The 19,846-nt window shown below is 42.1% G+C and overlaps 1 protein-coding gene across 6 annotated transcripts in view; it reads left to right on the top strand.

Annotated features, from left to right (window-relative positions):
* Nucleotides 1-19,846, top strand: part of GSK3B (glycogen synthase kinase 3 beta) — a 267,158-nt gene that overhangs the window by 233,538 nt on the left and 13,774 nt on the right. For 4 of the 6 annotated variants that reach the window (XM_073309401.1, XM_073309410.1, XM_073309420.1 and 1 more), the window contains exons 9-11: nt 10,558-10,596; nt 12,618-12,804; nt 17,771-17,869. In XM_073309401.1, coding sequence (XP_073165502.1) covers nt 10,558-10,596; nt 12,618-12,804; nt 17,771-17,869 — 325 coding nt within the window. The remainder of the gene's footprint in view (nt 1-10,557; nt 10,597-12,617; nt 12,805-17,770; nt 17,870-19,846) is intronic. The other 2 variants (XM_073309439.1, XM_073309445.1) reach the window with 2 other exon arrangements.

Genomic DNA, 19,846 nt, shown 5'->3' with positions numbered 1-19,846 from the left:
TTAGTACAAGTCGTGGACTGGTCACAGGCCATGAATTTTTGTTTACTACCCATGATCTGTCCATGGCTTGTACTATATACCCCTTACTAAATCTTGTGTACTCTGGGGGAGGAGGAGGAACCCCGGGTGCTTGGGCGGGAGGTGGCCTGGTGGCACTGCTGATGCTTGGGGGAGAGGTGGTGGGGCTGGCAGGCTCCCTACTTGGTTCCGCACAGCTCCCCAGAAGTGGCCAGCATGTCCCTAGGCAGAGGTATGGACAGGGGACTGTGCGCTCTACCCAAGCGCCGGCTCCTCAGTTGCGTGGGCAGCGCCTGCAGATGGAGGCAGCACACAGAGCTGTCTGGCCATGCGGACCCTCTTTCTGAACCATTCCCCGAGAAGTCTGAAAGATGGCTCACATGGTTAGATATGGAGCTGGCCTTTGCGCTGATGAAGGTTATGGTCACTGGCCCATTCCTGCTCTGAGAAACAAACAAATGCCGGAGCCAGTCTCAGCTTTTATTTTTTAAAAGCCTTGCTCTTTTCCCCATTATAAACCAGTTACTAGGGTTGAAAGTTTGTCTTCAGTATTTCCTGAGAATCACAGGTTATTTACGATCCCTTAATAGTTGTTGAAGGCTAATCACTAGGGTGCATGTAAACCATAGTCACAGCTCTCTTGATTTCTGCATGGACCCTTGATCATTTTTTTGGTGTGGGGACTCTGCTGTCCAGGTTGCTACTGATGGGTCATTGGAAGCTCCTTCCCAGCCAGCTGCCTACAGCCGAGCTAGATTCTCTACTGAGCTTCTAGTGTGACTTCTGGCCATGAGGGTAGCTCAGTCGTGTGAGAGGTATGGTCTTTGTTGCTTTAGTCAAATCATTTAACCTGACTGCTGTACTTCCATTTCTATAAAATAGAGATAATTCTTTCTACCATGCAGGATTGTTGTGAGGATGACTGATGTTTATATTGGTTATAGGTAAGGCTATGATTTAGTCATGGGTATTTTTAGAACAAGTCATGGACAGGTCATGGGCAGTAAACAAAAATTCACGATCCATGACCCGTCCATGACTTTTATATTAAAAATACCTGTGATCTGGGGGATGGGGGGCACTGGGGCATCTGGGGGGCCAGCGACACCAGCTGCCGAGGACCGTGGCTGCTCCGGCCGGCAGGGGATTGTTGCCCAGGCCAGTGGACCATGGCTGCTCCAGCTGGCGGGGGACCGCTGTCCTGGGCTGCCGGAGCAGCGGCTGGTGTGGTTGTCCTGAGAGGGCCATCTGAGCAGCTGGCCCCAGAGCCAGCTGCTTGGGCAGCCTTGGGGTCAGCCACACTGGCCCTTGCAGAAGTCACAGAGGTCGTGGAAAGTCATGGAATCCATGACTTCCGTGACAGACAGGGAGCCCTAGTTATAGGTGGTAAAATTCAACAGAATGTGCACACTATCTTTTGGCATGTTGTGTTATTTATAGTGATCCTAGTCTTTCTGGTGTCTTGGGATAACTGTCCCTTGCAAGACTTTCACATGTGAAGTAAATTTTCTCACATAAAACACTAGTCTATTAAATTTGGGTGTGCTCCAAAGAGTAATTTCATTAACTGCTCCCAGAATCTTCAGGCCAGTGGTGTGATGACAATGGACAAGAGTCATTTTGGTAGGGGAAATGAAAAATGAGAAGAGTACAAGAGACCAAGTTCTGTTTTTGAAGAGAATTGTCTTCCTTCACAGCAAAGTAGTAGTAGGCACAGGTTAAGGTCTATTCCCATACCTCCAAGATGCTCTCTGATTTTTACATAATTTATGAAGCAGTGTTTTTCCTTCCCTGTGAGCAAGCCCCTAAGAACATAAGTGCAGCCACACTGGCTCAAATGGTCCATCTACCTCAGTATCCTGTTTTCCAGTAGTGGCCAGTTGCAGATGCTTCAGAGGCAATGAACAGAACAGGGCAATTTCTAGTGATCATCCTCTGTTTTTTCCAGTCCCAGCTTCTGGCAGTTGGATGTTTAGGGACACCCGGACTATGGGGTTGTATCCATGACCATCTCAGCTAATAGCCATTGATGGACCTATCCTCTGTGAATTTATTTATAAGTTTATAATTAGTTTATATGACTAGAGAGAATAGTTACGACTTAAGGTGAACTGCATCCAGGAATCTTGAATTGCTGGGATTGAGCCCTTCTGATACTTCTCCAAGGTTATTGGCACATCGTGGTTTTCATTTTGGAGCTGTGCAGGATAGTAATCTGGCCATCTGTGTAAACATTCAGGAGGCATTATAGACTAGGTTGGTGGATGCTGTCTTTAGGAATGCGTTCTTCATATAACAAGAAGTCCGGTGGCACCTTGAAGACTAACAGATTTATTTGGGCATAAGCTTTCGTGGGTGAAAAACCCACTTCTTCAGATGCATAAAGTGAAAATTACAGATTCAGGCATTATTATTATATATATTATTATACCCTCTGATACTTGACATTCTTCATATAGTACAGTGGAGAACTAATACCAGAATAAAGTATTGGCCAAAGTACTTTATTATTATAAACATATTTTCTTACTAGCTTTCCTCTCTCTATGTATGCATATTTAAATAGTATGCTAATGACTGATCCTGGAACTTGGGATCTTTTGGGTAAGCTGCAGGCCAGCCTTGTTCTTATCCCCTCAGTCTGGGCTTGAGGTCAAATAGCACAGTCTCATCTGTGAGCTTTTCTCTCTCCTCTTGCTGGTTCTAGCTATCTCTCTCTATTGCTGCCACCTTTCCTTCACGCTGTTGCTATCCTCACTTTCTCCCAGGATTTATGCAGATTCTGTTCTGCTTCTACAGCTTCCAAAATTCATGTTCAGACTCTAGCTTTGGGGGGAGATTATCAAACAATCAAATAGATTATTCATTCTGTTCATTCTCATTCTAATTGATATAAAATGTTTGTGGGACATAAATAATTTAGTTCTATGTTTTGTTGTATTCTTTTGTCAATAATCTTATAAAATGGCCTACATTACATTGTTAAAAAGGCAAATTCTGCTATACTTCCTGTGGTTAGAAGTATGTCTCACTTGTCTATACAGATGTAAGAGAGTAATGGAGACTGATTGTTTCTTCCAAAATAATGTAGTTTTTCATAATTCTTCAACAGTTCACCTCTCCCATTTTTCATAATCTGTTATGGCTGTGCCATATTTCCATAGTTATTTTGCCCCTGCTTTTTAGTCTAACGGTGAAAATAACTGTATTTGAAATAAGTAAAAAACCACTTAAATTTTACTGGGAAGTTCAGGCCATCCTACTCTGTGTGTAGGGGACAGTGACTTTGTCAGTGAGTCTCCTGTTTCCACCTGTTCCTTTAGAGTGATGTAAGACAAACTAAATTGTCAGGTAAGAAATTATCCTTTTCCTGCCCAGTACTGTCAAAAAGAAATTGTCAGGTTTTTGTGTGTGACAAAAAAAAACAATACACCATTCAATTTTTTTTTTTAATTACTATAATATTAAAGATGTGACTTACATCCTCATGAACAAGGAAATTCAAAGTTTGGTGTGAAGTGTCCTCTGTAATTTACTTCCTGCTTTGCCTTTATATTGCAGCACATATAGTTTAGTGCTTCTCGGCCAATGATGTTGCCTTTCCTGGGAAGGCTCTGAGCAGTTCAGATTGAGTGTCCGAACTGAAATATAAAAAAGGAATTCTTTTCTTACTTTATATCTTTTTCATTTAAGATTTGGCAGAAGCTGAACAGCTTACTGGGTAATGAATATTCCTTTGAGAACTTGGCAAAGTAAAACATATTATGCAAATGATCCCGTTACAAGTTTGTGGACTGTTGATTGGAGATTAAGTATGCAACACAAGATTCTGGTTCTGATCCCAGCCCTGTACTGACTCACTTGTAAGTCACTTAAGCCTGGATCCTCTCAGAGAGAGTGAAAATGACTCAGTAGCCATGTCATTAGAGCACCTACGTGGGAGGTGGGAGACCCAGGGTCCAATCTCGCTGCTCCAATCACTCTTTTGTTATCCAAAGTGGAACAGGTTCAACAGGAGTGACTGAGGGAGCAGCATGCCACAATCTCCCATAGCTCCCTTGTTAGGGCACTCCCCTGAGAGGTGGGAGACCCCTGTTCAAATCCTCTCTTCCCTTCTGGCAGAGGAGGGAATTGGGTCTCCGACATCCCAGGCAAGTGTTCTGACCAGTAGGCTAAAAGTTACAAAGTGGGCACCATCCCCACCTCTTCCTCTGGCTTGCTGGGTTTTGAATGGGACCCAATCTGGTAGGCGGCCTCTGAGCACACCTAGTGGATCAGGCCCTACACGTGACTTAGGTGGGTGAGTGCCTATCTTCCCCTCTTCCTTCCTCCCCCACTTCATGTTTGTGAATTGGGGGCTTAGGTGGGAAATAAGTGTCTGGTGCCTAGACTTGAGGCAGTAATGCTAGAAATTTAGGCCCAAAAGGAACTTTTGCTCAAAAACTTAGGTGCCAAGTGAGTCTAGGCACCTACAGGGTTCAACGGGAGTTTTGTGAATTGCTGTGGAAGCAAAACTATGAGTGCCTAAGTACCTTTGCAGATTGGGCCTGTAACCCTCACTCTCTACCTCATTTTTTTCCTATCTGAATATAAAGAATGGTATCTCACAGGCATTTTATGACTTGCAAAGCACTTTCTATAATGGGGGGGTGGAGGGTGAGAAAACCTGGATTTGTGCTGGAAATCACTTTAGATAAGCTATTACCAGCAGGACAGTGGGGTGGGAATAGGTATTGTTTCATATTCTCTGTGTATATATAAAGCCTGCTGCAGTTTCCACGATATGCATCTGAGGAAGTGAGCTGTAGCTCACGAAAGCTTATGCTCTAATAAATTGGTTAGTCTCTAAGGTGCCACAAGTCCTCCTTTTCTTTTTGCGAATACAGACTAACACGGCTGCTACTCTGAAACCTTTCTATAATGTGTCATCCAAGAATACTCCTTAAAGTATTAAATATTAAATTTTTAATACAAAGGGGAATATAAGTTATACATTCAAAATGCACCATGGGGGAAGAGGGGGTTCCTTAAGAAGGTTTCTTGTTTTAACCCTTTTAAAAAATATTTTCATCGTGTTGCAGGCATTATGTACCTCAGAGAGGCATCCAGGAACAGTATTTCAGAAAATTGTCTTTGGAGTAGTTTTCAAATTCTTCTGTAGTTCCAGAATACAATAACTGGTTCATTCAGGGGACAAAACTTCAACCTTAACCTTGAATTTCCTTGTTGACTGAAGCTCAACTCTAACATTGCCATCTTTATAGATCTTTTTTTCACTTTCATTTTTTTCTGTGAATGTGGTTTGTTTACTGGAAGTCTTTTAAAATTACACTTCTCTTAGTGGGAGCTTTTGAGAGTTGCTTTTTGTTCTAGAATTGTGATAGTTACACTGTGAAATTGCTTTTAAAGTCAGCGTCCCAGTATCCATCAAAGAAACCCTCAGAGAAAATGGTTAGCCCTAATGTGTAATAAGGGGTTTTCCATTCAAATTTGCTCCGTGTAAGCTAAAAAGCTTGTCTCCCTCACCAACAAAAGTTGATCCAGTAAAAGATATTACCTCAGCCACCTTGTCTCTCCCAATTCTGATAGAAGTGTGTGGGAAACCTTGATAAATTTCCTTCCTTCTAGTGAGATCAGTGGTTCTGAATCCTTAATCTTCACAGAACTTTATCAAATAGGGAGTAGATGTGTCAGGGAACTGATAATGCAATCCTGAGCCATTCATTTTTAGAGCATCAGTTCGAATCTGGCCTCCAACTCTAGCAACTGAAAGCTGTTACTAGCTGATCGCTTCTTTGGTGGCCTGTGTGAAATGAGTTGATCTCTTGAACACTTCATAATTGATATCCTCATAGACAGTCTTGACAGACACAGTGATGAAAGATGCTGAACTGCCCTCTATAAAATGATTCCTCCAAGTTAGGGGTAAGAGCGATAATTGTATAGTGGGATACAGTGGAGAAGCAAAGAAGCTTACAATGCTACTATATTGCACCTGTTCTTTGGATAGAAGCCTGCAGTCTCCAGAGCTGCAAATATGGCATTTATAAAACAAAACAACCTGCTGCACACATTAAGTAATTTTCCTCTGAAAGTTTATCATTTCTCCTTTCTTGTTAAACCAAACGCAGCACCAGTCCAGAGTGTAAAAACCCAAACAAATGCATGCCAAAATGTCACTTTTTTCAATGGGATTTTTGCACTTACTACATCTAGCAAAAGAAAATTAGCAACTAAATGAACATTCAGGCTTTTGGAAGGAGTGGGTGGGGAAGAAGCTTGCTCTGTTGATCTAATATAAAAATCTTTCCAAAGAGACTTAGATAAAATGTTATCCTCTTCCCTCCCAATTCCACCACATTGACTATTAAAGACTAGCTTACAGACTCTGAGGAGTTGTACACCAAATATGAGCCTGGATCTGTGTTGGTGGTTTTTGGGAAAACCTATAAACTCTTGAAGATGGAGATAAATTCTTAACGGTGATGTCACAAACTTGACCTAACGTTTAAATCAGCTTCTGTACCAGATGACTGGAGGATAGCTAATGTGGCACCAGAGGTGATCCTGGCAATTACAGGCCAGTAATCCTAACTTCAGTACCAGGCAAATTGGTTGAAATTTGTTTTTACTACTATAGTAAAGAACAGAATTATCCGACACATAGATGAACACAGTTTCCTGGGGAAGAGTCAACATGTTTTTTGCCTCACCAATCTACTAGAATTCTTTGAGGGGGGTCAACAAGCATGTGGACAAAGGTGATATAGTGTACTTAGATTTCAGAAAGCCTTTGACAAGGTCCCTCACCAAAGGCTCTTAAGCAAAGCAAGCTGTCATGGGATAAGAGGGAAGGTCCTCTCATGGATCAATAACTGGTTAAAAGATAGGAAACAAAGGGTAAGAATGAATGGAGAGAGGTAAATAGTGGTGTCTCTCAGGGATCTGTACTGGGACCAGTACTGTTCAACATATTAATGATCTGGAAAATGGGGTAAACAGTGAGGTGGCAAAATTTGTAGATAATATAAAACTACTCAAGATCATGCAGACTGAAGAGTTACAAAGGGATCTCACAAAACTTAGTGACTGAGCAACAACGTGGCAGATGAAATTCAATGTTAATAAATTCAAAGTAATGCACATCGGAAAACATAATCCCAACTATGCATATAAAGTGATGGGGTATAAATTAGCTGTTACCACTCAAGAAAGAGATCTTTAAGTCATTGTAGATAGTTCTCTGAAAACATCCATTCAATGTGCAGCAGCAGTCAAAAAAGCTAACAGAATGTTGGGATCGTAGGGAAAGGGATAGATGATAAGACAAAAAGTACCATATTGCCTCTATATAAATCCATGGTACACCTACATCTTGAATATTGTATGAAGATGTGGTCGCCCCATCTCAAAAAAGATATATTGAAATTGGGAAAAAGTACAGAAAAGGACAACAAAAATGATTAGGGGTATGAAACAGCTTCCATATGAGGAGAGATTAATGAGACTGGGACTTTTCAGCCTGGAAAAAGAGACAACTAAGGGGGATATGATAGAGATCTGTAAAATCATGAGTATTGTGGAGAAAATAAATAAGGAAGTGTTGTTTACTCCTTCTCATAACACATGAACTAAGGTCACTAAATTAAATTAAGAGGCAGCAAGTTTAAAACATACAAAAGGAAGTGTTTCTTCACACAACATACACCTTTGCCAGAGGATGCAGGGAAGGCCAAGACTAGATGAGTCCATCAATGGCTATTAGCCAGGATAGGCAGGGATGCAAAACCATGCTCTGAAATGTCCCTAGACTCTGTTTGCCAGAAGCCAGGAATGGGCGACAGGGGATGGATCACTTGAGGATTGTCTGTTCTGTTCATTCCCTCTGAAACACCAGGCATTGGCCACTGTCGGAAGACAGGATACTGGGCTAGAAAGACCATTGGTCTGACCCAGTATGGTCGTTCTTATGCAATAGCACCATAGTGATTTTTAATAAGCCTCTGCTTTCTTGGGTGTCACAGCATGCTAACAGTTGCAACAATCTGCATGCAAAATACATTGTCGCTGATGGCATGAAATAATGTCTTGTAATACATATGAGGATAGACGAGCACGCTGGGGTAACATTGTCAAGCCTCGCATTTGGTGCTTAATTATACAGAGAAAAGAGAATTAATTCCATGTTGTGCATGGAAAAAAGTCTGTTATAAGAATGTCAATGACTGAAAGTCAGACTAGCCATTTGGTTAAAACAATACGTTGCCAGTACCCCATGTGGTCTGGTTTGAGAGCTGAATGCTGACTGAGTAAAGCAAGATGTGTGTTCGTCCTAAGCCCCATCTGTGCTCTTTCTTCCCACTCTCACTGTAGAAAGATTTTAAAATTCAGGCAGGTCATGAGCACTGTTAACCAACTGCAGCTACTTTAAATTGAGAAGATTAAAAGTGAATATGCTGCTTGTGAACAAAGACTTCACAAAAGTTCTTTCACCTTTTGAGGAATGGAACAGGGAGTCGTATTAGAGACATTTAATTTGGCAATGGTTTTTGAAAGGTCTACGATGATTGCCAGTCTCTGAAAAGTGATTAGTAAAATGCACATTGATCACAGTGTATCTTAGGAAGGAGGGGCCATTTGGAAGAGGCAGCAAACTTGGTTTTCCTATTTAGCCATGAAGGTTTATTAGCATTTGAACATCAACAACAGACTTGAAAAAAGGAAGAAGTAGCATTGTATTCCAGCTTTTTGATATAGTATAGAGTCACTGGAGAGTGGAAGGAAAAAGCGGTACGGCTGCTCAGATGACTCTCTACGTGTGCATTCTGCACAAGCATTTTCACGGGTTTGTAACTCAGCCATAAAAAATGCAATAGTGGCTGAAATTCTGGCGAGCGAGGTCTCGGCCTGAAAACGATTGTTTTGGGAAATTTAGTTTGAGTCATACAAGTGCAAATTCTGCTTGAAAAATGTTAATCTGTAAAGACCATTTTTTGCATTTGTTTATCTCCAAAACACATTCATTTTTGAAAATGAAATTTACGAGTCTGTCCCTACTGTGGACATCTCACCTTGAAAAAAGGAATTGTTTCATTTTATAAAAATGAATTGCTGCGCAGGTGGGGTAGTATTTGATCACTTTAAAAGTTCCTGTCAGTGGTTTTTTTGGTTGGTTTTTGTTTTTGTTTTTTTTTGTTTCTTTTTTTGTCTGTGGCCTTGCTGTGCATTTTGCCCAGCCGTATTTAGTCTGCATACTAAATGTTAGTCTCCCCAACGATATTCACTTTGTGAACTTAGCTTTTTTCCCCCCTTCACCCAGGTGTATTGTAAACTGACGTAGATTTTACTCTGATGGGCCGGATTTTAGTCCGTGCACTAAATTTTAGTCCGCAGACTAAAAAATAATCCGCGGATTATTTATTAAAATCAATTCCCTCACTGAAAACTACATTCAGACTGTTTAACTGTCTCACCAGAACATAAGAGTGAGGGAGTTCACAGGTAATGGTGAGTCACGTCCGTCCTTTAGGCACTTAGGCACAATAGAGCACTGACACCATCCCAGCTTTCAGGATGTGCCCCATTGTGCTTAAGTGTTAGCATACTTATTGTTGTGCACTTCACCTGTAACTGTGACTGTCCCTTGCTCTTCATGTTTAATGTTGTACCCTTTTGTGTAGTTCTTGGTGGGTGAATTAGTCAGAATTTCTGGTGGAACTGTGTTGAATTACTATAGCTAAAAGATGCAGGTTTTTGCTTTAAGTAATGGGTGCAAGGATATGGCGGGGGGGAAAGCCCACAGTAAAGTGAGAAAATTAAGTCCATACCCTCACTCCTGAGGAGACATGTCCAGTTCCTGAAGAATCCTAAAGAGATAACATCATCAAATCAAATCCATTGGTGGGGAAGTCAATCCAAAATGGAGAATAATCCGCGGCGGCCTGATACACTCATAGCTCACACAAATTTAAAACAGCCAAATGAGAAATACAAATTAAAACTTCTTATTTTCTCTTCAGCAGAAATTATAAATTGGTTTTTTAAAAAATTTTCACATTGTGTCTCTGGGACAGATTTACAGAGGAAAAATATGTAGTCTGTGCATGAGGGATGCACACACTAAGACAAACTAATTCAGCCCCGTTGTCTATGGACATTTATATCCAGGACAGAGAGGACTGCAAATTGCTTAAGATGGCAGCTCAGTTACCCTTTTCTTTCTAGTTAGAATTTTGATTTCAACTTTTTTTGTTATTTATTTTTTTAGTAAACGCACTGGCATTGGAACATAAGTTAACATAGAAATGTTTCTATACTATGCCTCACCATTGCACAATCAATTTTTTTGGCATACACTGTGGTCAAGTTGGACTTGCTGCTATGGAGAGTGATGTTTAAAGTTTCTAATTGTATAAACATTTTCTATGTCCCCCACGCCATGGATTTCTTATAATATTGGATATATTTTTCCTTGCTGGACTATTCTCTTTTGGATTGACTCCCCCTGTTTGGATTATTTCACTGCATTATCATCTTTAGGACTCGTCAGGAACAGGACATTTCACCTCAGGAGTGCGGGTATGTACTTAAATATTTTTTCAAATTATTAGGGCTAGTCTTGAAAAGAGGAGAGAGAAAAGCTAGAAGTGGAAAAGTTGGGTTAAAACAGCCACACATCAGCTAGCAGCCAGGTGAATATTTTCCCCATGTCATACAAAAAGATAATGGTTAGATAGGCGTAGATCTGCACACGTTTCACTTTTTAATAACTCTTTATGTGCGGAGGGTGGGTATTTGTGTGGGGTTTTTTGGTTTTTCAGTTTCTGGCGTATAGATTATTGTAGTAATTGCTTACCTTGAGTGACTCATTCCCAGTCCAGACAGAGGCTGAGCAGTTGTTTCTTAAATTCTATAAATGTTGACAGAGGTTCACTGACCTGAAAGATGAGGAATTTAAGGGAGTGGGGGGTCAGAGGGATTCCTTTGTTAAAGGGCAGATTTCAGTGGTTCTCTGTTTTCTATCTTCATTTAATAAAAGGAGACTGTCCTGTTCTCGTGTGGGCTGTAACTTGGGAATCATATGCCACTGCACCACCCTTGTATTGTGGTCAGTAATCCGAACTCTGGAGGCAATGGGTTTTGACACTGAATGTAAATAACCTCCATCTATCCCTCCCCCTAAAAATATACACGCAGCTACTTCAAGTGTAGAAGTCATTAGAACTGACTGCAGGGGCTACAGTATTTGGACTTTAGTGCCAAACAGAAGCTTTTTCTTACATTACTGTCGTGCCCATGGTATCTTCCCAGCAACCTGAACAAATTCTGCTCTTTTAGTACCTTAACTCTTTGACTCCAGGAGTCAGGATTCCCTGACATGATGAGTTAGTACAGAATGCATTAGAACTAACTCAGGTGCTCCTGACCCAGCTGGGCACCAAGGGGTTTAAAAAAAAATCAGTCAATTGTTGTCAGTGACCAGGTTAATTTTAATTAATATGAGCATAAATGTCATCAGTTTAAAATCTACTGAAGCTGAGCCTGTCCAGGTGCCTGGGGCTGCAGTCAGTTAGCATATGATGTATAGGTCATTCCTTGATGCTAGGTGGTTTGGGTTCACCTGCATTGGTTCAAAAGCATTTTGGATTAGCTCAATTGCATCAAAAATGCTGACATCAGAATTTAACACTCCCACCCCACCTCTCACCACGCTTCTCCCTGGCCTGTATTCCACGTGCAACAGAGTGAACGGAAACAGCTCAAGCAGCGTGTTAAGGACATGGATGTGACTGTCCAATTTTGCCTTGAATGTAATGTGATGGGGAAGGCAGATTTGGGGCGTCATTCTGGCTATGTAGGACCATTTTTTAAGGGATCTGAACTATAACTTCAAGGAAGAACTGCTGTGAACTCTGTGGTTTATATCCTCAAGGTAAACTTCTGAGAGAGTCAGATAGCTTTCTCACTCATCACCTTTTAGTGTTCTCACAAACTCCAAATGTGCAGGAATTATCTCTGTTAACTAGTAGGAATCACTTAACACAATAATGTCAAGAAGAAGAAGCACCTGTAAACTTGAAGTAGAGAGCTTTTCTGCACCAAACCTGTTCATTTCCAAACTTGAACAGTGTCATCCATAGCAATAATCTGACCAACTTGCCTGCAAAAATCCACATTAGGGGGGAAAATCATTTGTTTGCTGCCAAAATGAACAATGGCAACCTTTTTAATTTTAACTTTCAATGAATCCTGCTCATTTGCACCCCTCTCCCTATCATATGCATGGCTGATTTCACCCAATGTGTGTGTTGTCATAAGATCAATGAATTTTCTTTTAATTCTTAGAGTTGTTTCTCTGAGCTCTCCCATGCAGCCTTTCACTAGCATTGCACCTTCACCCACACAGCAAAATCCTTTTCACTTAACCTTTTCAACCCCAGAAGCTGGATTCTCCCATCCCAATACCTGAGGACCCATTATATTAGCACAAATAGCATTTAGTTTCAACTCACTAGGCACTGAGAGATTTAATTGCTCAGACTTGCTGCAGTAATAAAAAAGAAACAAGCCCAAACAATCTGTTTCTTGTTTTTCTGTAGGTCTTCCGACCCCGCACTCCACCAGAAGCAATCGCACTATGTAGCCGTCTGCTGGAGTACACCCCCACTGCCCGCCTGACTCCCCTGGAAGCATGTGCACACTCTTTCTTCGATGAACTACGGGACCCAAATGTCAAACTACCGAATGGGCGAGAGAAACCTGCACTCTTCAACTTCACCACTCAAGGTAGCCTGTGAGCACTGAGGAGCTTTCCGTTGGGAAGAAGCACTGTGCCAAAAGTTCTGTCATACAAATACCATTCCCCCAATAGTAAAATCAAGAGGTGGGGCAAGAACATGGACCCGTTGTATAGCCAATGATCATTCTCAAAAATGGACTGCATCAGCTTCGGGGGAGGGAAGGAAAGGGTTATGAAATCATTATCCTCTTGCATTATTGATTCAACTCAGTCCACGGGACTGGAAGTCATTACTGTCTGATTGCATAAAGTAAGTTTACAGCTTCAGGCCAATTCCTAGTGTCCACAGTCCAAGTGACACCTTTGTTTGGAGTCTCACCCAAAGGTTGAGGACCCGGTGGACCACGGAGACTGAATTGCCTTCTAAAGGTGACCCTGTTCCATCGTGTTTGAAGCAGGTTTTGGGAAGCAATGTGGGAAAGCTTGCACTGCTGCTGCCAAGACTGTCTGGTCGTGCGGGGGGGCAAATATGGAGTCCTTAGTTCTCCAGGGCTGTAAATACTATGTCCGTCATCCAGCAGAAAGAACTTTTGAGGAAGTTACTTTTTAAATTACGCAGCATGATCCTGAAATGTTTCATGTTGAACTATCTGCGGCCATACCAGTACCAAATTAGCCATCCTTGCCCCCCCCTTTCCCCCCAAAAATGTATGTGCAGAGCTTGCATCCTTTACATCATTTATTCTCTCCGTTCACATTTGATAAGTCTTTAGGGTTGGTCTGGTTAAGTATGGAGTGCAAGAAATGTGGTGTACAAGCTTGTTAGTGTTGTAGTGTATTCTTCTAAATAAATAGCTGCAAGCCCTTAGCATTAAGGCAGGGAAGAATCCCTATGCATTGTTACCTGCTAGGAATCCATTCCCATTCCAGTTCAGCCCATGTAGTTTAGGCATTGATGCCTGCTCTGTAGTAAGTGCAAGATCCACCTTCTTATGCTTGAAACAGAGTCCTGTCTATGCTCCCAACTTTGAAACATGGTGCCCTGTTGTAACCCAGGTAACCGAAGCAAGGTTTGTGTCCATACAACGTAACTTTTAAACCATGCTACCACTTTAGTTCAAGTCCTGCCAGGGAGGTAGTTCAAGTCCTGCCAGGGAGGGTGTAAACAAACATAGTCTTCTGACTTAACATGATTCACACTACCCATGTGGGAAGTGCACTGCATTGGATGTACCAAAACATCTCCCAGAGAGAGAGAGAGAGAGTGGACAGGCTAAACCAATATGGAATGTAGTTTTAATAACACATACACAGGGCCGATTTACATTATAAGGGGAGATTGTTGTACTGTTTAGTCCTGCTAGATCTGTAAAAATCATTGTCCACACACAAGATTGTGCAAGTGTCGGTGGTATTGTTGAAATTGCACAACCTCCCGCGTCACTTTGAGCAGGGAGTTGGACTAAATGACCTCCTGAGGTCTCCTTCAACCCTAATCTTCTATGATCCTGTGATCGCTTTCATCCACAATTGTTTATGCATTTTTGTCGCCCTGAACTACCAGTGTTGTAACAGATCCTACCAGCTCAGTCCCACCGAGGCATCTGATATTCCTGTTACTATTGTGCTCTGTTAATCATTACTAGTGTGAAGTTTTGCAGTTGAACCAGCAGATAAGAAAATGATTTTCTGTCTCTGACACAGCTGCCATTTTGCCAGTGTCTTTTTTAGGCAGTAAAGAGCAGTCAGGTGTATTGTTCTATTTTGTTTTTTTAATCAAAACGTTTCATTTGAAACCTAACTGTGTCTCCACATAACTAGAAATCTTCGCACTATAACCTTTTGAGTGCTATGCCGGTCCAGTTCACTTTCAGACAGAATAGCTTGACTTGGAAAGGGGTGCAGTCTGAAATGTATGGGGGCTGAAAACTCTGAAGGGCTTGTCTATGTTGAGAAGAAATTGTTGCAGTGACAAAATTGCGTGAAAAGTTAGGTCCTCTCACTTGTCCTTGTGACTGTTTAGCAATGTTTGCACATGCAGCAAACAGGTCTTAAAACTGTAGTTTTACCAATGCATTTTGGGATTCCTGAAGTAACTAACCCATTGATATTGGGAATGGGGCTACTGGGCAATTTCTAAACACAAGACATTGCATTGGGATGGAGCTAGGAGGACAGGCTGAACTGATACATCTGTAATGTTTGAGTTCCTTTTCCTTGATGGGGATATACCTCTGTAAACTGCCCTGATTCTGCTAGAACTGAACTAAAAACATGGTCCCAGTGGTGGCAGCCAGTCCTTGTAAGATGTCTTGGACAATTGTGTGTGGACAGGAGATGCTGAAGTCTTTGAAATCTAAAGGCTTTCCAGGCAATGGCTTCTTACAGCCATATTTAGTTTGTTTATTTACAGAGTGTAGAGAGGGCTTCAGAGTCCTGAGCTGGGGATTTGATTCAGTTAGGCATCCTAAAGTTAAGGTTCTTTTTCATATCTTGGGCTGGAAATCTCCTGAGAGAGAAGGGAGGCAGACAGGCTGCAGATAATACAAATCCAGCCATTCCCTGCAGTATTTTGGCATGTCCAGTAGTGGGCAGAACCAGGAGGTGTGTTGCAGCTACACACAAATAAGAGAACACATATTTAATTAAGCTTTTAACCAAATCTTTAATTAAATTTCAAAAAATTGCCGTTTGTTTTGGGTCAGTTATTTTCTCTGAATTGATCCATCCCTCTCTAGTTGAAATACTGTGGTATTCACATCATCCTGAATTTAGATTCCTGGATACAATGGAGAGGGTGTGGGCCTCTTCTGCCTATTATCTCTACCCCCTAGAGTAGCTTCTGACATGTTTGCACTTCTAGTAGATTTTTCTGCCTGAACCACAGGTGGGAATATGCTTAGTGAGTGAAAGTGGCTATTCTGCCAGTGTGAGCTGAGTTCTTTAATGACTGGATGCCGGAAGAATCACAGGGGAATGGAAGCTGTGTTGACTCATTGTAGTTATACTAGGTCAGCCATACCTTTTAGACATTGGGAGTGTGGCTATAGACGCTTGGCTGCAATACATTTTAGCTGGGTGTGCTATCTCTAAAACTCTGCCATCAAGGGGTACTATGTCAAGCAAAATGAATGACATTTTTGCTGTGCTCTTGGTAGGGTAAGTGTCCATATTTCCCCTTCATTTCCCTGTTGGATTATATGCCAGTGGGTAACAGAAAAGTATATTTGTTTGCACTAGGAGCTGTAGAAAGAGCGAGACACACAGTGAGTTCTCTATACCAACTGAGTTAAGAAATTACTCGTGTGTGGGGGGAAAGAGTGGAGTAACTTCTTTGGGCATGGAGCGGCTAATAGCCGTGTGCTGATAGTTAGATGGTGTTGGTCTGGTTTCAGTTATTGCAGTGACTCATGTTTACTTACGGCCAGTCAGAATATCTGTGTATTTTGTGGAAGCACAGCCCAACACTGTACACTGGTGAGAGGTTAGTAAGTAGTTGAAATGAGCTTTCTCCAGCTTGGCTTCTCAGTCAATTACTTTTTCTTTTTACATTATTTGTTGAGAAACGGAAAAAAATCAAATGGACGCGTCAGCCCTTATAGGCTCTAAATTCAATGTACATGTTACAGAAAAGACATAGGCTCCTTAATCTGCGTAGTAGATAAAACCTAGTAGCTAGTGACAGTCATGTACAAAACCACCCTTTTGGGATGATTGGACTTGGTTTCAGGACAGATTTTTCTCTCTTTACAGAGTTTATGTTAACTACTGTCTGCATGCACTTCTCTCCCAGGCGAGTTCTTGCAGTGCCAAGGGTTGTCTTTCTCCTCCTTCCTTGAGGTGACTGCCCCGTTGCTTTATCTGGATGTGGCTTCCTTTAGAGGCAATCTTTTCCACTTCTGAAGCAGCCATCGGGAGGCTCTCCTTCCTCTCTGCTCCATTGCCAGCTTCAGTGTAGTACTAGAGTGATCCCCTTCAGGGCAGCCTGCCATATTATCACTTGATGACCTAGTCTGCTCCACCCCATCACACTTAGCTGATAGTATTACCACCAGTTGCCATTATAAGATGACTGTTACTCCGATACATATTGCATCTATTTTAAATTTGGGGCCTCAGCAACTTGACTGTTCTATTTTTCTTAAGTTACGTTTTTTTTTGAAAGAACAGTAGTAACTTTTGTGTTCCATTTAACTGACCTTAAAATCAAACCCCTCAGCTTTTCACTGTGTCTTCAAAGGAAGTATCAGCCCTTCTAGGCTGCGTGGCAGCATTTAAGGAGACTTAACTATGTCACTGGTGTTGGGCTTGTAGGTCCCTGACTAGTGGAGTTTAATGCAGTGTAGTTGTAGCTGTGTCGATCCCAGGGTATTAGAGGGACAAGGTGGGTGAGGTAATAGCTTTTATTGGACCATCTGTTGGCGAGAGAGAGACACAGACACTGTCCCATCTCAGCAGTATAGTGGCATCTCTCGAATGCTTGTCTCTCTCGCCAACAGAAGTTTGTTCAATAAAAGCTATTACCTCGCACACTTTGTGTCTCTAGTGGAGTTTGTGAGCCAAGGAACTGACTCCCCTGAGCTGTTGGCGAACCTGTAACAGTCAATGCCCAAAGAAGCACATTGTTGTCATCAGCCTTCTCCTTTAAGATGACTGAGTGGGTGTGTTCATGGAGGGAAAGGGTGATTCTCAGAATGAAGTCGTATTAACAGGCTGTTTCCAAGGACCAGGACTGGTTGGTGCTTTGCTTACTCCATGGTCATCTCCTTTCACAGGGAAATGATCACTTCTTGTAGCTGATACAGAGACGCTTTGCTCTGGAAATTCCCATGCTCGATATCACTGTGGCTTCCTCTTGCTCATGGACATACATGGAAGTGTAATGTGACCTTGTTTGTTAGGGCATGCATTTCATTGATGGTTACGTGTGCTGAGAAACCCAAGGAGTTAATCTGCATGCAGAGGTTCTGTGTGGACTATAAGCTAACTCTGTTTGTTCCACCTCCCCTCCAGAACTGTCAAGTAACTCATCTTTGGCTTCGATCCTCATCCCTGCTCATGCTCGGAATCAAGCAGCTGCTTCAACCCCTACAAATGCTACAGCAGCCTCAGGTGAGAACATGCGCCTGCCTGCCTGTCTCCCTTCTCTCTCAAACTACACTCCTTCCATTAAGAAGCTTGAGTAACAGACGCTGGGGTGGACGAGGAATAATTTAATTCCAACTCCATTTTAAACTCAGTCTTGTTAGATTAGCTGGCTGTGGGCACTTTGGCAATACTAAACTGAGTCCTAACCCAGCTCATTTTGATGACGCATCCTGGTGTCTGTGTCTCTTTCACTCAAATTTCTAGTGTGAAGAAGTGGAACAATGAGAATAAGCTCACCTTCGAAAGATCCTCCTGGTCAGTTAATTTCTGGAACCCACAGACACTCAGCGCTGATTTTGTTGAGCTCTAAACTTTAGCTAGTTTTAGAGATACCCAGAAAAAAGAGAAAAGATCAGCTCAGTAAATGTACCATCATCTGAAAGGTTTATTTCCAATCAAATTTTGACTGATTGTGGATAAACAAGATTTTCTCACTAATGCAAAATACATTAGCACTTCCAAAAAGGATTACCAAGGGATTCACTTTTAGTGTATTGATTTCTGCTGCACCTAAGCAGTTACAACTTCTTACTGTGGATGCCCTTATACCAGCTTCGGGCACCAAATAATGCTCTGGCTTTTTGCCCAACTGAGAGTGGTTCTCTTCTTTGTCTCTGTCTCTTGCTGTCAGAAACTTATAAAACCTCATTACTGGCTGGAGACACACCCTGGTATGTTGTGATCTTATATGAACTTACAAGTTGAGCAGTGTTAGAGCTTGGCTAAGAGGTCTCGAAGGAAAATTTGGGAGTGCAAGTATGATCAGGTATGATATAGTGTTGATGATTCAAGAGAGGGCACTCTTTTCTCTGAGTCAGTGCTGAGCCAATGCCTCAGTATGCTCTCGGCGGTTTTGTGTGGCTGAAGGTGTTGTCTTTCAGATGAGCCGTTAAGATGTGCACAGGGTACAAAAAGTATGATTGCTTAGAGGTGACGAGAAATTAAATAGTGTGAGTTCAAAAAAGCAGTGTCCTTGCTTTGCTTAGCACAGCTTTCGAAGAGCTCACATGGGGAAAAGCATTTCAGGTCAAGTCCTAAATCTGAACTGTACTGAAAAATGGCTAATTAGTGTCAGCATTTTAACCCTCCTGTTAGTAGCCACTATATTGCTGAGATGGGCCAGTGTCTTTGGTCCTCATGAGAATCTTTTGCAGCTACAGAGGAATTTTGATTTATAGTTCAATATTAGATAACTTTCAGTTACATTATCTTAGTCTTTTGCATACACAGCTATTTTGATGACCTTGGACCCAAACCTGTTTAGTCTTTATTCATACAAAATTCTTGTGCCAGGAGGAATTTAGCCTGAATTAAGATTTCAGGATTAGGCTCTGTTGGAAATTGTGTGAACCTGATTTGTTTTAGCTCTGGCAATAGAATTCACTGTCTAGATCAGAGGGTGTCTCAACAAATTTTTGGTGACCTCACAGTGTGACGGCCAACTCTTGCTCGTAGCCACTCTGACAGTATTTCCTAAAATACTTATTTAACTTCAGGAAAAACAAATATTTATATTTACATGTCCAAATCATTGTTATTGATTGATTGTAGGGTTTTTTTGCAGTCTCAGTAATAAAAATAATGTACAGTTATATTTTGGTGCCCTTGCCTCCCCCAGGCCCCACTGCTTTCCTTCCATGGCCTCAGGCTTACCCCACTTCTTGCTTCTGAACCATAGCACCCAGTAAGGCCAGCCCTGCAGGCTCCGAGAGCCAGAGTCCCATAACTGGAGCCCACAGCCAGAGCCCTGCTACCATGGCGGGGGGGGGCTGGCCTGAAACCCAAAGCTCTGAAGTTGGGGGTGGGGGAGCCTGCTGCCGGAGTCCTGTGGCTGCAGCCAGGTATGCAGGGCACTAAAGCCTGCTGCCGGAGTCCTGCGGCTGCAGCCAGGTATGGGGGGTACTAAAGACCATCCCTGAGCGCTGCAAGGAGGGGTCACTG

Source organism: Lepidochelys kempii, chromosome 1 (genome assembly GCF_965140265.1).
Source record: "Lepidochelys kempii isolate rLepKem1 chromosome 1, rLepKem1.hap2, whole genome shotgun sequence".
Classification (NCBI taxonomy): domain Eukaryota; kingdom Metazoa; phylum Chordata; order Testudines; family Cheloniidae; genus Lepidochelys; species Lepidochelys kempii.
Note: the sequence above shows the minus strand (reverse complement) of the source record. Positions and strands in the feature narration are given on the sequence as shown.